The sequence below is a fragment of the Cuculus canorus genome, chromosome Z (assembly GCF_017976375.1).
Source record: "Cuculus canorus isolate bCucCan1 chromosome Z, bCucCan1.pri, whole genome shotgun sequence".
NCBI lineage: Eukaryota > Metazoa > Chordata > Aves > Cuculiformes > Cuculidae > Cuculus > Cuculus canorus.
In genome coordinates this window covers 52,746,251-52,767,244 of record NC_071441.1, presented here as the reverse complement: position 1 = coordinate 52,767,244, position 20,994 = coordinate 52,746,251, and the positions used below count along the sequence as shown (strand labels likewise).

Here is a 20,994-nt window from a genome sequence, read left to right as displayed (position 1 = left end):
GGCAAAGGTATTTTAAGTACATTTTTACTGCCACAAAATTCTAAGTGGTGTTTTTTTCAGGATTACCCATGAACACTGTCTCTACCCATCAGTTTTCAGGTTGCTTTGCAACTATGGTTTTAGCAATAAACAGTTGCTGAATAGCTGATTTAGCTTTGCATCCCCGCCACAAATCTTAATTTACCTCAGCTAGACAATTAAGAAAAAGCCTTCAATGTGGCTTAGGAAAGTTAAGACTATGTCTATCTCAATTATTTGTGGGAAATTTGACTTTTTGACACTTGACCACAAAAGGAACTGAACGCAGCAAAGTCCAGGCCTGGTTTTGCCTAGTTTCCCTGAAAAGCAAACAACTGGCATTAACTAAATTATCACCTAGTTTTGTGGCTGCAGCCTGTATTCTACACGAGTTAAGAATAAGGGTTGAAACTTAAGTGCATGCTTACCAGACAGTCTGCTTTTTCTAATTTGCTTTAAGTAACGGTACTTACAGGAAGGCCACACAGCAAAAAGTTTCTGGTGTGTTTCAGCCATTCATCAAACAGAGTGATGTCTACTGAAGCCAACAATAAAAGCCACCACAAACTAAACCACAACAAAAGCCACCACAAACTAAACCACAACCCTAAATTCAACGTTTGAAAAGTAGAATTTTATTAACAAGCATTTGTAACAAAAAACAAGCCTTTCTGCATCCAGCTGTCAGATGCTAATCAGGCTCTTAAGGTATCTCCTTCTAACGGGATGGTACACTGTTCTCCGGGCCATGGCCACCAGTAGCAGCACTGCAACACACATCACTACCACAGCTGGCTTCTGAAAGAATACTCTGTGTTTTCTAGTTCCGGTATTGTCATTCCCATAAAAAGTCTGAGGAAAACAAGAGGTGTTTAAATGAGAAATAAATGTAATCTGTCATGTAAGGTTAAAGGACTTAAATCTACCATGTAGTAAAAAGACTTAACAGTTGTTCTGGGGAAGTAAATATTTTATCTCTGCAGTCATTTCTAAATACATTTGACTAGAGGTCTTTAAGAAATAGGTCATTTCAATGCACATACAATTACCAGTCTCAAAGTTATTTGTTCATTTGTTATCAGGGGCAGCTCAATATTAAGATTAATTGACTTGATAAAATTTTGATCATCAGTATCAACCGTCGGTGCACAAGCGACATAATTTGTATCTGGCTTAGAAAGAAGGAAAAATAGTAGTATGGAAGAGCTTTTTAAGTTAACAAACAAGAATTACTCAACTGCACAGAAATTAAATATAGTCACAGAAAAATCAGAAAAAAAGTCCATAAGAGGACTTAGCATTGTTCTTTATGGAACTGAACATTATAGTGAGGAATTCTAAATAAAAGACTTCAAATAACAGCACAGGCACTGGAATAATTAGAACAGAATTGCTCAACAATACCAAACAACTATTGATCTTGCCCTGAAAACAAATTTTTTGAGCAACACTGTATCTTCATTTAGCTCAAAACTACGATACTTACAGTCCTTCAAAACAATGACAGAATTCAGTTATTTTGCATGTGTTTCTCTCTCCAGTGCTGCTTCCATCCGACTTTGTTTTAAACCCTACAGAATACAATTCAGGAAAATCCTGTTTTTTACTAATGTTTTTGCAGAACAGAAAAAATTTGACAGTTTTTTTTCAGTCCCCTACAAGTCAAGAATATCTTTTGGGGAAATGAGGGTAGTTTAACAAGGACAAAAGTCAAATTACATGTCTTCTTTACCATCAGTGGCTCTACAGAATGCTTGCAAATTGTTATTTCTTGTTCAATTAAAAGTATATTAAAGCAACACACAAATATACGCAATCTGAAGCAAGACATTCTGAAACAGGTCTTTTGAAGATACTAAATGGCACCAAATCTCCCCTTTCCGACCTCCCCAGTGAAAAGGGTTTAATACCTCCTGTAATTTTTCTTTCTTCTTAAGCATACAAAGCAATACAGAAACCAACACTCTATGTCTCTATGATTTTTCACCACTATGCTGAGAGCTTCTGATGGACTTCCACAGTCCCAAAAGCTGCTGACGAACACACTCTGCAAAAACGTCAAATTTAATCCTAAACGTGGTATTACCACTCATGCTCAAAGAAAAACACAGAAAATACAGAGGACTACTGAACAATAAACACATTCAGATTTACTCCACCTGTCTACAATGACAGAATTTGTTGTTCCAGAACTACTACAGGACACTGGCTATAAAAGTACCTAATGGAACCCCTTCAGTGGAACAAAGAACAGCACTCACTACACAGACTGTCTCATGTGACTCCTACGAAAGGACAAGAAAACTTACAAAATACCCTTAAATTTAGCTGTCATAAATTAGAGTAAGAGAATTAAGAAGCAGCCCTCTCTAAGTTCCTGCCGAAAACAGCAGCAGTAACACAAAAATAAATTACAAAGACAAAGACATTTCAAGACAGAAGCAGCACATACCAGGTAATAGCCAGTGTGATAACCACTCATGTACCAGGCTATCAACATGGTCCCCAATGCTTCATCATCCTCAGAAGAGTCTGGCCCAATAGGTGGTGGAGGAGGAATCAACTAAGAAATTACAAAGAAAATGTCAGTATTTCAATAGGGTATATCCCAGGTTAGACAGCAACCAATTCTAAAAGATCAAAAAAGCACTGAAACATATCCTAAATGCATTCTCTGAAAAGGAGTCAAAAGAGACTATTTTCTGAAAAAATATAATTTCCAAAGCCTAAGAGGAATATGATTACCGTAGCTTGATGGTACACAAAAAGTTTCATTACGGTAAAATATTTGTCTGCATGAGTGAAACACGGTTAATCACATGCAAGATGTAGTTTCTCCAAATAATTTTTCTCCTGATATTTTTACCAATACCTTTACTGTCGCACAAATGAGTGCAGACCAGACCTTGTGCATTAGATTCTTACAAATGTAATATCAGTAACTGAATGCATTATCAAAGAGCTGGAAAAGATAGACTCTTAACATGAAAACATGTTCTAAAAGCACAGGCAGAAAGCACACTCAGAAAACCTGAGTTCACCAATATTCATCTCTGACACTGTCTTCCTCACTCTCCTACCACTTACCGGTGGTCCTGCTGGGAAGGGTGGGGGCCAGCGTGATAAAAATGATGGAGGTGTCTTGAATTTTGATCCAGGCTACATTGAAAAAAAAATTGAATGATGAAAATTAAAAAGAAATTTTGGGCATTAGAATTTTGTTTAAGAAAATTATGCGAAAGAATTCACAAACCTTAAACTAAAGACAATACACCCCAGCAATTTAACAAAACTGCAGTAAAAACACACAGTAGCTAGTCCTGTAGACCACTCCAAGACTGGAAAAGTAGAACTTAGGTTGCACATGTCACTGAGATAAAGAGTAATGAAACAGGTTCTGATTAATGGAAGCATTTTTAAAAAGATATTTTCTTAATAGAAGTCAGTGGCTGCATTCTCACAGGAAGAAATCCATCTAGTATTGCCTAAAGGCAAACAGGTAATTCCTCTGCTCCTGCACAGCAGGGGCACATGCTGACTAGATTCCATTATGCTTGTGAACAAATTTAAAGTGAGCTTAGATACAAATCTACATATATTAAGGAAAAAAGAAAAGCTAATAAAGACATCTTTCATAACTAGTACTATTTAGAAACCATAATGCCACATTCAACTGTGCTATTACTTAAGGCTCCTATACAACAGGAAAACTGAAGAGCATATCAATACTCCAGCTCTCATAATTCAATAAAGAAGCTACAGCTAAGACCTTTTATGACATCTTGACAACACTTTTGCTGCCTTCAATGTCCTGTGCAGGGAAACATTAATTGGCTAGAAAAAGGGCAGTTTTAAAACATTAGCAGTGCCATCATTAAATGCACTGTCACAGCCCAGGGAACAATATCCCTCTTGTAAGCAGCACAGCACTATGGCCACATCACTACCAAGTGACAATGAGCCAGCATACATACCTGCATATCCTCTCACAAAATGCCAGGTTTTGGATTCTAGACAATGATAAATATCACCCTATTGTCACATAACTTAGGCACCAGGTTTAGCAATGGAACATTAATAATTTCAATGGGCTGAGCTCACCCTTTCCAGGACTGGGGCTCCTGGTGGTGAAGGAAAACGTAGGTTTTGAGGGGAGAATCTTGCTTTAGTACAGTTTTTGTTTTGAGCCGATTGTGAAGATTTTTCACTTTCATCTGTTGAATATGGAGTCTCATTTTCATTCTAGAAGGTCAAGACATTTTTATGAGATGCACTGAACAGGAGCTTACAGCAAGCAATTTTAATGTGAGAAAGCTTCAAAAGACCCATCCACATTCTTCCCTCTCTCTAGCCCTCCTAGTCCCACTCTGGAAAAATCCCATAACCTGACACCTTATCTGCTTACCATTTCATCTATGTCATCTTTCACTCATGAACTTCTTGTTGTCCCCTCCCTTTCTTCCCTACCGAGTTCAAGAATTAAGGGGATAATTTCATTCCCTCCATCAGCTTGTATCCATTCATAGTGGAATTGGGTTTCGAGCCTCAGTCTGAACACCGCATCGGTACCAGAAATACTGAAAAAGTTGATTAACCCACTTTTTCTTTTCCTTTACAGAAGAACAAAAAAGTGTCCCTCACCTCCCCAGAACTGCCCATCCCATTTACTGTTTCATCGCTGGCTGGGGGAAGTAGATCAGACAGGTTCTGCTCCTCCTGATTTCCATATCCCGTGTAAGTAACAACACACGTGCCCCTCTTCTGATTGATGGAGGCAATAGTTGCTAGGTACACGTTACCATCCTCAGACCAAACAGCATTACAGCTGTCACCAACTTTCCACTGCAACAGAAGCAACAGAGGCAAGTAAATGCCTACACCAACAGACAGAAAGATGCCTTTTTCTAAACTACTTTTTGTCCCAATCAGCAAAGTGGGCGCTGGTCTCTTCTCCTAAGTATTAAGAGACAGGATAAGAGGAAATGTTGCATCGGGGTGATTTGGACTGGATATTAGAAAACATTTCTCTACTGAAAGAGTGGTCAACCATTTGAAAAGGCTGCCTAGGGAAGTAGTGATCTCCTTCCCTGGAGATATTCCAAAACCATGTGGCTGTGGCACTTTGGCACACGGTGTATAGGCACAGTGATGTTGGGCTGACAGTTGAACTGAATGAGTTTAGAGATCTTTTCCAACCTCACTGACTCTATGATTCTAACACGACTCCCCCTTCCTTTGTGTTCAGTGAAATTGCTCAACACGATCTGTAAGGTTTACCACATTACCGCCACCACAACTCCAGCACACTACTCTCGAGGCCACGAAAAAGCCACTACTGAGCAGCACAGAGCAGCAGCACACGCCGGACGCGCGAGGTGACCTGTTTCATAGGCATGGCGTTGCTCTTCTTCCTATTCCTGTTCCTCCTATTGTTTTTCCTCTTCATCCGCAGGCGCTGATCTTGCCTATCCGAAGGCTCCGAGCACTCTCCATTCCTTAAGGCGTTCTGCGGGAATAAAACAAAGGAGATGGCCAATCCCGGCCCCTCCGCGTCCCACCCGGCCGCGCCCGCGCCGCCCCCTTACCTTGAAGGAGGCCACGGCCTTGTCATACGCCTTGATGAGGGCGGTGTCGTCCCACACGTCCGAGTCGTCGCTCTGCAGGGCCCAGAGAAGACTTTACCCCCGGCTCCGCTCCGCTCCCCTCCTCCCCGCCGCCCCGGCCCTCACCCCTACCTGTCCGGTGCCGCGCCGGAAAAGCACCCGCTCCGCCATACCGACAGAGCGCGCGCAATGCGACGTCACTTCCGGCCCCTCTGGCCACGCCCCGGGGGGCAGCCCCTGCCCTAGGAGAGATGGGGAGGGAGTCAGCGTCGGACAGGAAGCCGGCCCCGAGGGCCCCGCGCGGCCACCCCAGCGGCGGGCCTGCATCGTTGTGACGAAGCAGACACCCTTCCCTTCAACCCTGCAGCTTCTCCCAGGTTCCCATCAGCACCAAAGGAGCCCACGACATAGAATCAGAGCATCACCAGGTTGGAAAAGACCTCTTGGATCATCGAGTCCAACCATTCATATCTGCCACTAAAGCGTGTCCCCGAGCACCTCACCTACCCATCTTTTTAAGACCTCTAGGGACGGCGACTCAACCACTTCCCTGGGCAGTCTCTGCCAATGCCCCATGACCCTTTCTGTGAAATTTTTTTTCCCCCAATATCCAGTCTGAGCCTCCCCTGGTGCAGCTTGAAGCCATACCTCATTGTCCCATCCACCAGCTGAGTCCACAACTCGGCCATTTTCCACAGCACAGACTCACATGTAACTGACATGACATGCAGCAGCAGTTCTTCTAATACAAACTTCATTTTCACCTCTATTATACTTAAGTTGCATTACCCTACAATCCAACCTGTTCTTTCATTTCTTGGTAACTTAGCAACCAACCATTGATCAAGTGTAACCACTTCAGATTAGACAGCATTTCATGCAACATTTTATTGTAAAAATAATTTAGATGAGATTTACAGTTCAGACCTCTGTAAGGTTAAACACATTTTACAAGTGTGTTCCATTCTGTATGAAGCAGTACTGCAAGAATTAAGACAAGAAAGTCTGTTCTAACTGTAATCTCAGAAATTGTTACTAGAACCATTAAGTGAAACCAACAAATGCAGCCAAAGCTAGAGTAAAGCTATTGCTTGGTTCTCTTATTGATATGCATGCAGTGTAGTCAGTTTCATAACAGCACTCCAAACAACTAAATCTAAGCTAACCAGAAAATACACTAAACTCATGGTACTTTAATAACTCTGCAAGACAGACATTTAATCATTTCATGTCCAGACACCTCTATGAACTATCATCTAGGCCCTCCCGCCTCACTGGTGCACTCAGTCTCTTCTCCATACAGGCAGCTCATTTACCTCCTGCTTGCAGAGACTTCCTTTCATTTGCTGCTTTTTTTTTTTTTTGCTGCATTATTTCAGAGTCTCTGTGAAGAAAAAAAAAGTTGGATTTCAGATACTGGCTCACTGTTTTTCTAAGCAGAGCCTCCCCCGGCTTGTTTTTGCCCTTTAGCAACCCTGCACTTCAAGGCAGGAGAAACACTAGAATAAAACTCAGTTAGCCATGACGACACTGTTTCTATCTTCCTGATTTATCAGTACAGTTCCCTAGGAGGTAAGTAGGCAAGCTACTTGATTAAGGCAAAAGCTGTTCAGAAGAAACAAAAGCTTTACAGGTTTTAACAAAAATAACTGTTTAACAGCAGATATAGCAAAACACACATCCACAGTTTACGCTCTGGCATATGAATAGAATGTGAATCAAAACAAGGTATCCAAATCGGGAGCAAATCTCTCAAACAGATTCCAGCATTCAATACTGCTTACAAACTTTCCTCAGTATCCATCTCCTTACAGCACTTGAGTCTGCTCTGACCTGCCAGAACTGGTTTGCTTGCTTGTTGTTTCTTCCTGCCTTGTTTCTTTTGGACCTGAAGTGCTCTGGACAAAGTAGGCATAATCACTGTATTGTTGAACAAACATGTCCACAAGTCTGGAGATACTTCCCACGTTCAAAAATGAAAGCTTCACCTCCTCATTATTTCAGTTGTGTCTCTTCCCAGCCTTTCTCCAGACTTAAGATAACCTGTGCCATCCTTCAATCTGAAAGACTGATATCTCTCCAACCTCCAGTTACCTGTAACTTCAGGTTTATGGGAACAGTTTAGGACTGTCCATTTTAAACATCAACCTGTTCACAGGATTGACAACTTTGTACCCACCCCATTTCTGTGCTGATAAAAGTACCTGCCATATCAACAAGACAATAACCCTGTAGAAGCAGGAGTTCTGTGCGTTCTTCACACCAATAAGCTGTCTAGCAAGCAGCACCAGAGGCCCAAAGGAAAGCAGCGTGAGCAGCATAATATAACTGCTCCTCTGCCTTAGAAAATATATTTCAGTGACAGCCCATTAAGTACTTCGATGAAACCTAATTCTAGCTTAAATATACTCCAGTTTTTCTAACTACTTCTTGTACGGAAGAGTGGATACAAAAGCACCTCCTCAGTCCAATACAGGCAGCCGAGCGTTGCCCAGTGCATGGCGCAGGAGCCGAAGGAGCGACCCTGCCAGTCAGGAGAGCTGGCTGGGTAACAGGTCCCTGACACCTTAGAGCTGACACACGGGCCCTCCCGAGCGAAGGGGACCAGGAGCCAAGCCCCACTGTCCTCCTACCGGCGGCCTCTACAACAACTGCAACGCCTCGCCGAGCGGGGACACAAAGGCCGGGGCCAACACCGCAGCTGCTTCTCCACCACCCACGGGGACCAAATCCCGCCACCCCGCACTGAACTCACGAGTCATGGCGAGACGCTCAAGCCACACCAACAACTTCGACCACCTTTCCCAAACACCTTCCCACCTCCCCGGCCCAACGACGCAGCTTGTAAAGCCTTGAAGCGCAACGTCCGGAAGGGCTGGGCCAATCACCGACGGCCACTGCCGCATCGCCCCGCCCCTCTCTTGGGCCACGGCCCCGCGATGAGACCGCGCCCACCTCACCGCCCCTCACCGGGGCCACGCCCCTCTCTGAGGCCCTGCCCCTCCCGTAATCCAACCTGTCGCTGAGACCACGCCCCTCTCAAACGCCCGCTCCTCGCTCAGCCCCGCAACCCTTCCTAGACCACCCCCTCTCACCGAGACCACGCCCCCGCCCAGCTCCTCGCTGAGGGCCCCCGCCCCTTGCACCGCACGACCTCCTCGCCGAGGCCAGGACCAATCACGGAGACCACGCCCCTCTCCCAGTCCCTCGTTGAGGCCCCCCCATCTCTCCGCGGCACCACCCACCTCTCGCCATGGCCACGCCCCCTCGAGGTCACGCCCAGTCCTAGTTGAGCCCCCCTTTGAAGCCACGCCCCTTCGCTGAGGCCACATCCCCTCCTACAGTCCAGCCCCTCTCAGAGGCCCCGCCCATCAGCTAGACCGCGCCCCCGGATAGGCCACGCCCCTATCACGTCGGCCCCTCGACGTGGCCCCGCCTCCGCGGTGACGGTGCGCGCCGGTGCGTGTCGCGGGAGCGTGACGCGCCGGCCTTGTGGGCGCTGCTGCTGCTCGCACTTCTCGCCTCCTTCCGTGCCGGCGCCTCGCCATGTTCCGCTGGGCCCGCCTCACTGTGCGGCCCAATGTGCGGCCGGCGGGCAGGCCCAGCGCCGCGGACCAGCTGCCCCCAGACAGGTGAGTCCCGGCGGGGATGCGGGGTCCCCGCCCCTCCCAGGAGCTGCCTCAGAGCTCCTCCTAACCCCCCGTGACCCGACCTGGCCGCGAGAACTGCTCGCTTATTGCAAAAAGTGCAATTTTTTTATTTAAGCTAACGTAGAGTTCAGTTTCTTCCGAGCAGTTGGCTTTTTTTGAACGTTAAGGAAAAAGTCGCTCTGTTCTTTGCGCAAACGGTGTTTTTCGGGATGTTCTTCATCCCTTGGAGGCGATACCACCTTGTGCTCAGTGTGGTCTGTGCTGAGCAGCAGTGCCTGCTGGAACCCCGTCTGTTCGCAGCCTTTCCCCATCTCAAAGGCAAGGTCAGGCAGAGCTGGAGCCAGCTCCGAATCGGCAAGGGATTCGACTGTTGTGAAGCTCATAATGACATTGAAATCAGCCCTTGGAAGGGAATGGAATGTGCATAAGATTTCTGGGAAAATTCATACATCTGCATGTGAGTGGGAAATACACCCTGTCCCCAGCTCTTGTCTCGCTGCATGGGATTGATGGAGATCGCTGCCTCGTGTTGCCCAGCTCTGATAAAAGATACTTGCTTTCTAGAGCTCTAAAACGAGCCTCAAAGAGTTAATTTGCTGACATTTTTGGTATCATTAGGGCTGCAAGGGAGGGGCGTGGTGTAGTGCAATGCTCATTTTTTCTGGCACTGCAGCAGCAGGCAGCAAAAGGTCTTTGCACTTCATAATTGGATGACTTTTGCTTTGCATTTACTGCTTTGAATTCACTTCTTCATGCATTAGTGATGGAGAATTTTCTATCTTTTCCCTTTTTGATTGCTTAAGTTGTAAGTTAAGTTTTCATTGCAGTAGTAATGCGTAGTAAGGTTGGTCTGAGGACCAGTCCTTCAAGACCTCCTTGCTGCTTAACTCTGTCTGACTGCTAAGCCCCACACAGCTGCTTGCTTATCCCCCTCCTTGCAGTAGGATGGGCAGAAAATCAAAATGGCAGTAGTGCAAAAACTCTTGGGTTGAGATAAAGACAGTCTAACAGTCAAATCACATGATTTGATTTCCTGAGTGCAGTATATGATGACATGCAGCACAGTATGTTTGTTTTGTGGTCTGCCAGAAAAGTAAAGGCAAATGTGAAAATACCTTGCATATTGGTCCTTCCAACGAAAGGCATTCCTTGGTAGCTGCTCAAATTTCTATCTCTCGGTAAGGCAAAAGCCACACCCAAAATCAAAGTAAAATAGGGAATTAATTCACTGTTTGCTGTTGGCAGGTTAGCAGTTCAGCCATCCGCAGGAAGCAGGGCACCATCACGCATGACAGTTACTTGGGAATATACTTCAAATGTTCTCCTCTCTTCCTTCTTCACCCAGCTTTTACTGCTGAGCAGGATACCAGGTGGTATGGGATATCTCTGAGGCCAGTTGGGGTCAGCTGTCCTGGCTGTGTCCCCTCCCAGCCTCTGCCCCACAGGTGGGGCAGCATGGTAAAGGGCCTTGATGCTCTGTAAGCACTGCTCAGCAATAGCTGAAACATGAGTCTGCTATCCATATTGTTTTGGTCACAAATCTGAAGCATAGCACCGTATGAGCTACTCTAAAGAAAATTAGCTCTGTCCTTGGCAAAAGCAGTACAGACCAGTTCTTCAGGACATTTCCACAGTCTGATAATTGCTCTACAGAACAACATTCTCACTTCTTTTAACTAATTGGTTTTGCATCTTGCATGAGTACGTCTGTTCTTGTAGTTGAAACTTGTCCTTTATAATATAATACAAGGTCTTACAGTCTTTCCTGCAACTAGCAATTCAGGTGTCGGTCTCATTGGCATGGCATGTCTTCAGTAAACCAATGCTGCCTTTTATTCAACTTATACAGTACTTCTTTTATAGTGAAACTTGTCTTGCATTGTGCTGTAAGGATGTTTTCCTTTCAGATTTTATTTATAAAATGTGCGTATTACAGAGATTAGGTATCTGGATCTTTTGTTGTCCATTAGTTATTTTTCTTAAATTAAGATATAGTTACTGGTTTTAAGTGTTGTGGTACTGTTGCTGATTCAGCAAATTTATTGAAGACTTATATGTTTGTAGATTAATGGGCATTTCAGTGTAATCTAACTCTAAGTTTCAAAACTAGGCACTGATGCCATTCTGAAAGAGAGAGTATACTAGGGGATCCATTCAGGTGGCTGAAGAAAAAGACCTTTGCCATATATATAATAATATAAAATGTTTTTCTCAATCCATGCAGAAAATATCCAAGCACATAAATCTACAAAACCTTATCCTGCTGTTTCAAAGAAAAAGTAGAGCAGTTACAAGAAATTTAAGACTGTGATGGAAGTTGTTGACATTGAATATAGCATACAAACCCCTTCAGTTTGCCAACATAGTGAAACATATAGGATGTGGCTACGAAAGAGCTTCTTTGGAGCAGGTTTAGAAAGTGATGAACTTGTAAGTAAAAACACGTGGAGCTCTGGAGTGCTGTGGTGGGTTCCATGGCTCAGCTGGAGAGAGAAGGTACTATCCAACGTAAAACTGCTGTGAGACTCTCAGGGGAACTTTTTGTTCTCAGAGCAAGTATAAAAGGCAGAGGTGGGAGCTGCTGCTTTCTTGCCTCTGTTTGGTCACCCTAAATTCCACAGAATAGCTGGTTCTGAAAGTTTTTGGTCACTTTTGAAGGCGTATAGCAAGCAAATAGGAGAGAGCAGGCCCAGGGATGTGTTGCAGGGTAGACACTGTTCCTGGGGAGCTGTCTCTCTAGGTGATGCATTTTAAAGATTGTGTGTCTGAAGATTTGGGAAGAGTGGATTTGGGGAAAGTCACATGATTTGATTTCCTGAGTGCAGTATATGATGACATGCAGCACAGTATGTTTGTTTTGTGGTCTGCCAGAAAAGTAAAGGCAAATGTGAAAATACCTTGCATATTGATCCTTCCAACATAAGGCATTCCTTGGTAGCTGCTCAAATTTGTGTCTGTGGTGTCAGTCACTTTGTTTTGTTTTGTAAATGCTGCAGGGGTTTTGTTGAATATCAGGGCAGTGAAAATTGTCTGAACATGAGGTGTTTTTTTTCTTTTTAAATATGGTTTCTGCTCGATTGTATTTAACTGTTCAGAAGTCTGGTGTGGCATCTTGCTTATGAACTCCACTGAACACGGGTTTGTGTGGAAAAGATGAATGAAGAATTAGTTTGCACTGTCTCACTCTCAAAAAACAAATGGTATTGGGTGGAACTTGCAAGGTTCTCATTCAAAACACATAGAAAGGCACCATGAAGTGAGGGAGCTGAATTACTTGCTGAGGGATGTTCTGTATGCTAAACATGTATATGAAATCACAGTGTGGGACAAATTGATTCAGCCATTTAACATAAGCTGTTAAAAAAAAAACCCATATAATCTGCAGCATTTTCCTGAGTCACTGACGGTAGCTGGAGAGAATTTGGAAACATTTCACTGTGTCTTTATGCTTTCTTTGTATTCCTTCAAAGGCATTTGCTTATGACCGCCTTTGAAGATGGCTGAGTGAGCCATGGGTGTGGTCCTTATACAGGAACAAGGCACATTGCCAGTGTAAAAGTAAAAAAGCTCTTCATGACTCAGTGAATAATTTCTGCTGCAGTCTTACTGTGAGTAGCAGCCAAAGAGCTAGGCACCGGAGGAGCCTGCAGATTTAGGAAGTCCATACTGGTTGGCATTTTTCTTGCCCTTTGAAAATTAGTTCCGTGTATGGAATAGAAAAATTACTTAAAGAAGAAAGCTTTCCAGGCAAGCTAAAAGTTGTTGCTTCTAAAAGGCTGCTTTCAATATGTTAAGTGTGAGCAGTAGAATAACAGCAGGCAGACTGCTGAAGCTTTTAGTGAAATTCACATTTTATCTAGGATCTTTGTGCATATGTATAAGAGAAATGCTCAGACGAATTGTAATGAAAGTCATCAAACTGCTTGTTGTATATAGCTTTATTAAAATACTTTAAATATGGCACCTATGTTATGTGGGCTATTTTTTGTGTAGTTTATTTTATTTTATGTTATTTATTTTATTTTATTTTATTTTATTATGCTTGGTAGTCTCAGCTGAGAGTAGAGAGCCTTCCAAAAAAAAAGTGTGGGAGGAGGGGAAGGAACATGTGTGTTCAGCGTTATTTATCACTTAACTTGTAACAATAACATTAATTAATAGTAAATGATATTAGAAAATCATATACCAGTTCTTACAGCTGATTAGTTTATGAGTAAGTACCAGCTACAGGTTGGTTCTACTGTGGCTTCTTGAACTTAACTGTATTTTTTCTGCAGCACTATGTTTATAGTGCTCCGCAAGTAAATGTATCTTGAAAGTAAGGATTACAGATCTGTCACTGTAAAGTATTTCAGAATACTCTTCTAAATTTTCTAGTGATGACAAGGCTGATAGCTCAAATGGCACTGGAGAAGCTAGTAAACCTTCAGAGATGCCTACGCAGAGAAGAAAACGGATCTCCACCATGCCCAATCTTGTCAGACCCAGAGCTGGGCCTTCTGCTGAGCGTTCTGCATCAAAACCACAGAGGCGAGGATCACAGGCTGCTGATGGCGGTGCTCCACGTCAGAAAGATTCCCCTCCATCAGAAAAGAGTAATGCTGAAAGCTCTCCGAAGTCTCCCATGCTGCCTGAAAAGAAAACACCTGTGCCACAAGTGCCACAGTTTTCTCCACTAAAAAGATCGGTGAACAAAGAGCAAACTGTAGGTGTAGCTACGCAAAAGAATGATGATGCCTTGCAGAAGAATGTACCCTCCCCACTCAAGGAAAGACCAACACAGGAAGGATCAGAAACACAGGAGGAAAAGCTACCTACGAAGTCTGCTCCCATAAAAGAGAAACGAATGTGTTCTGACCGTGAAAGGATCCTCAAAGCTCGGAAATTAAGAGAAATGCTAAGAGAAGAGCTGAAGAAAGAGCGGATGGTAGGTTTCTGTGTTAAGCAATGGTGATCTTGGAAGTATAATGATATGCAATTCACCAAACATACTTTCTCTTTTTGCAGTAGTATTCAGTAGTTTTCTCTTTTTTCAGTAGTATTTTCAGCTGCTTGCTGCTAGTGGCTTATGAGTCTGGCTTTAGTCTGTTTATGAGCGGTAGGAGCACCGAGTCCCCTCATAATACAGATTTCAACATAAAATTTGTATCTTTACATTTGATTAGACCCACAGCCTTTACAACACGATACCTGCTATTATTGTCAACTTTCTAATTTTAAAAATTTCGCAGTTGGTAATACAGTGGGGAAATGTGCTGTAAGAAACATGGGATTTGGAGTTTCTCGTGTCCTTCCAATCTGATCGTTTACCAGGTTCTGTAGTTTCTGATAACTTTTCACTTTTACTTGTGCCAAGCATTGAATTTCTCTGACAGATTGTCACTTAAGGGTCTGTGGTGTCCTCTCCGGCAAAGGGATGCTTTTAAGATAAACTTATTTGGTTGTTGAGGCAGGAGTGGGGAACAATAAAACTACCTGAATGGGCTACTTGGAATAAAAAGAAAAAATATTGTAAAATACAGTGTTTTCTGGGTAAATTTAAGGGATTTTTTTTTTCTTTTTATATGGAAACAGTTGAAACACAGACCTCCAGTAATTGAAGGACGGTCTCCACCAGATCGTTCTAAAATGACCATGAGAGACTTGATATACTATCTGCCAGAAAACAATCCTATGAAGTAAGTGTGACTTTTTTCCCTCTCCTTAGGTTGACTGATTTTTATTTTTCCTGCAATTTAATAATTGTGAAAAGGAGATTTCTTGAATCTGGAGTACTAGCACAGATGCAGTATTGTTGCAGTTGTAACAAAAGCTTCTAGACATTTTCAGATCTGCCCAATCTTCAAACACAAATGAGAATGGAAATTAGTGTACTTGTTGAAATATGAAAGCACAAACATTTTGCCAGTGTTGATTTATCTCTGTATAAAAGCAGAATAATAATATTTATTTATTGCCTGCCTGCCAAATCTAGTGGACCACAGGAAGCTGAACATTTCTCCTTTCTAGACGCTGAAGTGCAAAACACACTGCAAGACCCATAAGTTCTCTCCATTCCAGATGGATGGATGTAGCCACTACTGTTGCCTCTACAGGTTTCACTGGTAGCAAGGCTGCGTGAGCATCGCAGAGGTGTGCATACGCAGGGAATAGCAGTGCAGCTGCCTGCAGAGACTGCCACAGACAGAGCAGGGCCTTTTTTCTCCAACTACAAAACCCAGTCACTTAAACATTAAGCACAGCTATCCAAGGCCTGTTTTTCCTCTCAGTAACAGATGAGTTTTCTGTTATCATCTGCTCATTAATGTTTCCATGCTTGTGTGTTTTATTTATTACTTTTCTTGTTATTTTTTCTTTTACACTGAATACTGCTTTAGCATATAATGAACCAGATACTCTCGCGTTCACTGTACCTTTTCAGTGGATTACTCCTTGAAATATCTTGCTTTGGTCCTTGCTTATACAAAAGAAAAGCAAAATTCATTAAGCAGTGGCCGTTGTTCAGTTAGACTCAATTCTATGTGTGGTACAAAGAATTGAAAAAAAGCATTATCTGTTATCCACTAAAAGCAGGTTTTGTGAAGCAGACATGTATCTGTGCAGACTGTATCTCTATTTTTATAAAATTCTAGGTCTTCATTGGTAGAAGAAAAGAGAACAGAGAAAAATTCTGCCGTGGGTCAAGTGAAAGAGTAAGTCTTGGTGATGGAGGTACCTGTAATCAAGAAGCTTTCTGATGTTGGGAAAAAACCATGTTTCCATGGTAATACTAATGGTGTATGTCTTTTTTTTACTGCTTCAGTATCACAGTCCTTATTTATAATGAATTGTAATTTAAAAGAATTGTTTGGTCAAAGACCATTTTGCACTTTCAGGATTATGTGTTTGGATTTGTCTTTTTACAAAGGCTTACAGTGATAGGACAAGGGGCAGTGGGTATAAACTGGAGAGGGACAGAGTTAGACCAGACATGAGGAGGAATTACTTCACGATGAGAGTAGTGAGACACTGGCACAGGTTGCCCAGGGAAGCTGTGGCTGCCCCACCCCTGGAGGTGTTCAAGGCCAGCTTGGATGGGATCTTGGGCAGCCTGGTCTAGTGGGAGGTGTCCTTGCCCATGACAGGGGGGTTGGAGCTGGATGATCTTTAAGGTCCCTTCCAACCCAAGCTATTCTGTGATTCTATGAAAATCGAATGAATAGCAGATTCCAGATTTTATGTATTGACTAACTTGCTATGGGGTTGTATTGCTGGGTGGCTCATTAAATTTCTGAGTGTCTGGTATACAAAGCAACAATTCAGAACGCTAACGAAAGTGATGTTTTCATTTGGTCTTTTAAATTGTAGACAGGAAGAGAAAAGTACTCCTGATCATGAAGAGGAAGATGAGGAGGAAGAAGAAGATAATGGGGAGGAGAGTCAGGATGGTCCGCTTTTAGTTCCTCGTGTGAAAGTAGCAGAAGATGGTTCAATTATTCTGGACGAAGAAAGGTAACAAATTCTGTGCCTGATTCACAGACAATATATACTTCAGCGGTGCTTAGTTTCTGAGTAGAGAGCAGTTACTTTGGACAGGGACAAAGGTGAATATGTCTGTGTTGAGAGTTGAGCTATCCTAACCTAGGAACCAGTGTGATGGTGTAGGAAAACTTGAAAAGTGGTTACCTGCATCTCAGTAGTGGCAGAATTTCTCTATGAGAAATGTTTTTGGAGAAGGAAATAGACAGGAACACATCATGTTTATTGCAGTGAATGGTTACTAAGTATTTGTCAAATGTCTAAATGCCTTCTACTTATTTAACAGCTTTGTTTCTCACAGTTGTTTGTGTCTGCTTACTGTTTTTCAGCTGTCAGTATGATTTGCTCCAGCTTTTCATTATGCACGTTACCACTTTAATCAGATGTCCACGTTTGCAGTAAATTTCCTTAGAATTTGGCTTTTCTAAGTGTTAGACTATCAAATTACTGAGTTCCCCAAAGTAATCATCAGCATGATATTTAGGCCAAGGTGTAAGGATAGAACAGTAGTGGTAAAAGAGTTTGAGATTATTCCATGAGGGTATGGAAAGGCTCTTGTGGGTTTGCAAAATCATTTTCTTGAATACTAAAAAGACAGTCTTTTTTAAAGATAATTAAATATGTTTGTACTGTCTTATAAAAAGGGAAAAGCGAATTTTCTTGCACAGACTGAGTAGGATAATAGTTTTTTTCTGCATTCTCCCATTACAATACACATTAATGTAGTTATTAAATCAAATTGCACAGTTCAAACTTTGAGTTGTGGCAGGGAAGATCGAATAACTGGCTTATAAACATCTATGTGTCTCGTTAGCGATATTTTCAGGTAAGTCTTTTTGTGTGTGTGCTTTTCCAGTTTAACTGTAGAAGTTCTAAGAACAAAAGGTCCCTGTGTGGTAGAAGAGAATGATCCCATCTTTGAGCGTGGCTCTACAACCACATATTCCAGCTTCAGGAAAAGTTTTTATACAAAACCATGGTCAAATAAAGGTGAGTGTATTTTTAGTTTCAAGTTTTGAGTCTGCAGAAAAATCTTAGTTTTCCGTCTAAGCTTTATACTCAACAGTTTTTTATTTTTAGTGGAGTAATTGGATCTGCTTATGTGTGATGTACTCTCAAACTTCCAAACTCTTACAACAAGCAGAGCTCTGATTTTTGCTGTGAAAATTGCCATGCTTAAAAAAGATCCATTGCCTTATGATATGCAGGATGCCTGTGAATTTTTTCTGTTGTGGATGTTTAGATGCTGTCAAAATGCTTGCCTGCTTTAACAAGAGCAATTCTCGTGTCCAGATATTTGAGCTCTACATGGAACAGTTAGCACTTCTAAACAACTTCTTCACTTGGTTCTTCCAGCATAAGCTGGAGTAAATTGTATATACCATCTGTATGTAGGCTGGTTTCAGTGCACGTAGACAGCTATGCTTTTATGAAATGGTGTGTTGGTTTTTTTGGTTGTGCATGCTGGGAATTTATTCTTATCTCTAGGCTAACAGCAATGTGTGACTTTTTACTATTGGAAATATTTTGGGTTTTTTTTTGTTTTTTTACAAGTGCAGATGAAAAAAATCACAAATAATTATTAGCAAATAATAACGGAGATGGTATTTTTACATATTCTTTTTTTTTCCTGATTTCTGTTTGTGATGTTGGTGTTGTAATGGAAATGTACATCAGCAGTTTGGAGTTGGTTAGCTTTGATTTACGAGCTTTACAAAACAGATTTCACATTCTAAAGTTTTATAATAGATTAGATAGTTCTTCCTGTTAGTAGTTCATTCAGCAAGTGTTATTAGAGATAGTTAAGTAAAATAACACTCATATACCAGCTGAGCTGAACTTGCAGCCACAGTAGATAACCTTAAAGTTATCAGTCTTGTTGCATTAAGTTTGAAAGGTGTTTCAAACAAGAAGGATGGTTAACTAAGTACTGACATGTATGTATCTTCCCCTCCACTCCAGAAACAGACATGTTCTTCTTAGCTATCAGTATGGTAGGAACAGACTTCTCCTTGATTGGACGCCTGTTTCCTCATAGAGCCAGAGCAGAAATTAAGGTAAAAATTGACACACTCAGTAAAACAACTAAACATCTGTGTTTGCTTTTCTATTTCTTGTTTGCTATTCCAGTGCTTCTTCTATTAATATTAATAATTTTGATGTTAATTTGCTCTCAAGCAATGCTTTTTTTAATACCTGTTTCCAAGAGGTAGTAAGTAGTTGAAACATTAAAATGCTGGGTTAAATTCTAATCAACATTTGTAGTAAAACTAGTATACCTAGACACAGTTTGTCTTGGGCTTATTTTAATTGAATACTGCTGTTAAGCATAAGAGAATGTTTGGTGTCTGTCTGCTGTGTTGACTGTTCTGTGGCATCCAGCTGGAAATAAGCTCTGATATTTGAAACCGTACTTGGATTGGAGTAAGGACAAAGGTGTTGAAAATAATAAAAACTTATGACTGGTGATATCTATTGGTGACAGATTTTATATTTAAAAGTTAATTACGAACTTGTATTCTGTGAGTGTGCTTGTAAGTTTTAACAGCTTTAGTTGGCGGAATTATTTTTTTTCTTTGAGAAAGGCTTATCTTGCTTGATCTGCCATTTGTATAATATAATGTTGCGTTTATTGCTAACTGAAATAGACAAATATACCTTTGCTTTTAGAACAAGTTCAAACGTGAGGAAAAAGCTAATGGATGGAGGATAGACAAAGCTTTCAGTAAGTAAAATAAATTTACCTCACCCTACAATGAGTCATTAAATGGTGATCATCTTTTTTCATGGTATTTCTTGTCCTCTGCCTTGTGTGAATTAATTAAAAAGATTTTGCTCTTAGGTAGGTTCAGAAACTGAGGAATCTTAGGTTTTTAACAAGCATAGTTCACAGTAAAGATCTTTAGGTTTATTTTTTTGGTTTTCTGTATATCTGATAGGTAAGATTAACATAAACTTTCCTGTATCTATTCAGCTGAAGATTATTCTGATTTCATGGGAGTTTCTAGCAGAGTTACTTACTGTAACCTGCTTTGAGAATCCTTAAAAGCTTTGTCTATTATTTGAGTGAGCTACCTATGTCCTAGAGCAGCATGTTAATACATTATTTGATACTATGGTATAATTTGTATATTTGTCACTTTGTACACTTTCTAAAATGCTAAGTACTGTGAAGTTTTTATGATTTCTTGTTTGGTTTTTTTTTAAAAAAAAAACAAGCTACATCATCCATGTATATGTCGGCTCTAGTCACTGCTCAAGTGATAATTTTCAGAAAGAAATCTCTGCTTAAATTCATGCAAGCCCAGCTTTTTGATATTGTAACATGTACAACTGGTTATTTTACAAAGCAGAAACTTGGAAAATGTATCAACTTTGAAATCTTTTCTATTTCTTTGCTTTAATATGATAGAAGAAAAGCGACCCTTTGATTTTGAGTTCTTTGCCCAGCTGCTTGAGAAGGTCTTAGCAGATGAGGAAAAGAGGAAGCAAAAGACTGCTAAAAGCCAGAAGCCAAGGGAAAAGAAGCCATCAAGGCCTTGCAACAAACCAAAAGGTACTTCAAAACAGTGCATGAGATAGCTTTACAGAGCAGCGTTCAGTAATGTTTTGCTAGCAGAGAAAAAAAATCACATAGGGACTCTTTTCCTTCTGTGTTCTGGGCAGAGCAAGAGGATCCTGGCTTCATAGCATAACTTTTTTCAGGTGCAGTTTATTGATATATGGGCTGCTAATAATTGGTAGCAACTGGTTTCCTGAGATGTGTTTTCTCTGGGCAGAAGTGTGGGACCATACTGAGATTAGCGCTCTTCTGTGGTCTGAAGCACTGAGATTCTAAATGGGATATCCTAGTTTTACAGTTGATGAATATCTCCATATGCTGGTAGTGAATTCACTTTTAGAATTCTTGGGCCAAAGCTGCATTTTTGGCAAGCTCTTCTATGACTTTTAATTTTTCTTACATTGTAAACCCTTTCTTTTAAGTGTTCTGTTTCTCCTTTAACTATAGTTTGACTCTGAAGGGTGTGGTTCTTTTCAGGGAGTCTTGTAAAAGTTGTTTTAATTTTCAGGTCTATTCCAAGTGAAGGATAAATATATATTTGTTTACTGTTGATCACAATATAGTGTCTTATTACCCCAGTACCTGTGAAAGAGCCTTCATAGGTGTGTTTAATTTATAAAGTTACATTAATGGTATTTTATAA

At 41.5% G+C, this 20,994-nt stretch overlaps 2 protein-coding genes across 4 annotated transcripts in view; one reads left to right on the top strand and one right to left on the bottom strand.

Moving 5' to 3' along the window:
• Positions 1-600: 600 nt before the first annotated feature.
• Positions 601-8,514, bottom strand: LOC104059504 (survival motor neuron protein). 3 transcript variants are annotated; one of them, XM_054053811.1, is made up of 11 exons: positions 8,377-8,511; positions 6,938-7,005; positions 5,754-5,863; positions 5,604-5,675; positions 5,399-5,524; positions 4,687-4,860; positions 4,120-4,260; positions 3,106-3,177; positions 2,471-2,581; positions 1,505-1,589; positions 606-870 (listed from the first exon to the last, which is right to left on the bottom strand). In XM_054053811.1, the coding sequence occupies exons 2-10, from the start codon at positions 6,990-6,992 to the stop codon at positions 1,533-1,535; spliced, it is 918 nt and encodes a 305-aa protein (XP_053909786.1). In that variant the 5' UTR covers positions 6,993-7,005; positions 8,377-8,511; the 3' UTR covers positions 606-870; positions 1,505-1,532. The 3 variants fall into 3 exon arrangements, with proteins under 3 accessions (XP_053909787.1, XP_053909786.1, XP_053909785.1); XM_054053810.1 differs by having other exon boundaries at positions 608-870; positions 4,660-4,860; positions 8,377-8,507; XM_054053812.1 differs by lacking the exon at positions 4,687-4,860 and having other exon boundaries at positions 601-870; positions 8,377-8,514.
• Positions 8,515-9,071: 557 nt separating this feature from the next.
• The window catches only part of BDP1 (B double prime 1, subunit of RNA polymerase III transcription initiation factor IIIB), a 49,073-nt gene continuing 37,150 nt past the window's right edge, over positions 9,072-20,994 (top strand). The window contains 9 exon segments of the mRNA XM_054054263.1: positions 9,072-9,253; positions 13,649-14,198; positions 14,846-14,949; positions 15,904-15,963; positions 16,619-16,762; positions 17,646-17,779; positions 18,752-18,846; positions 19,460-19,514; positions 20,202-20,345. Of these exon segments, the coding sequence (XP_053910238.1) occupies positions 9,168-9,253; positions 13,649-14,198; positions 14,846-14,949; positions 15,904-15,963; positions 16,619-16,762; positions 17,646-17,779; positions 18,752-18,846; positions 19,460-19,514; positions 20,202-20,345 (1,372 nt within the window). The 5' untranslated portion in view covers positions 9,072-9,167.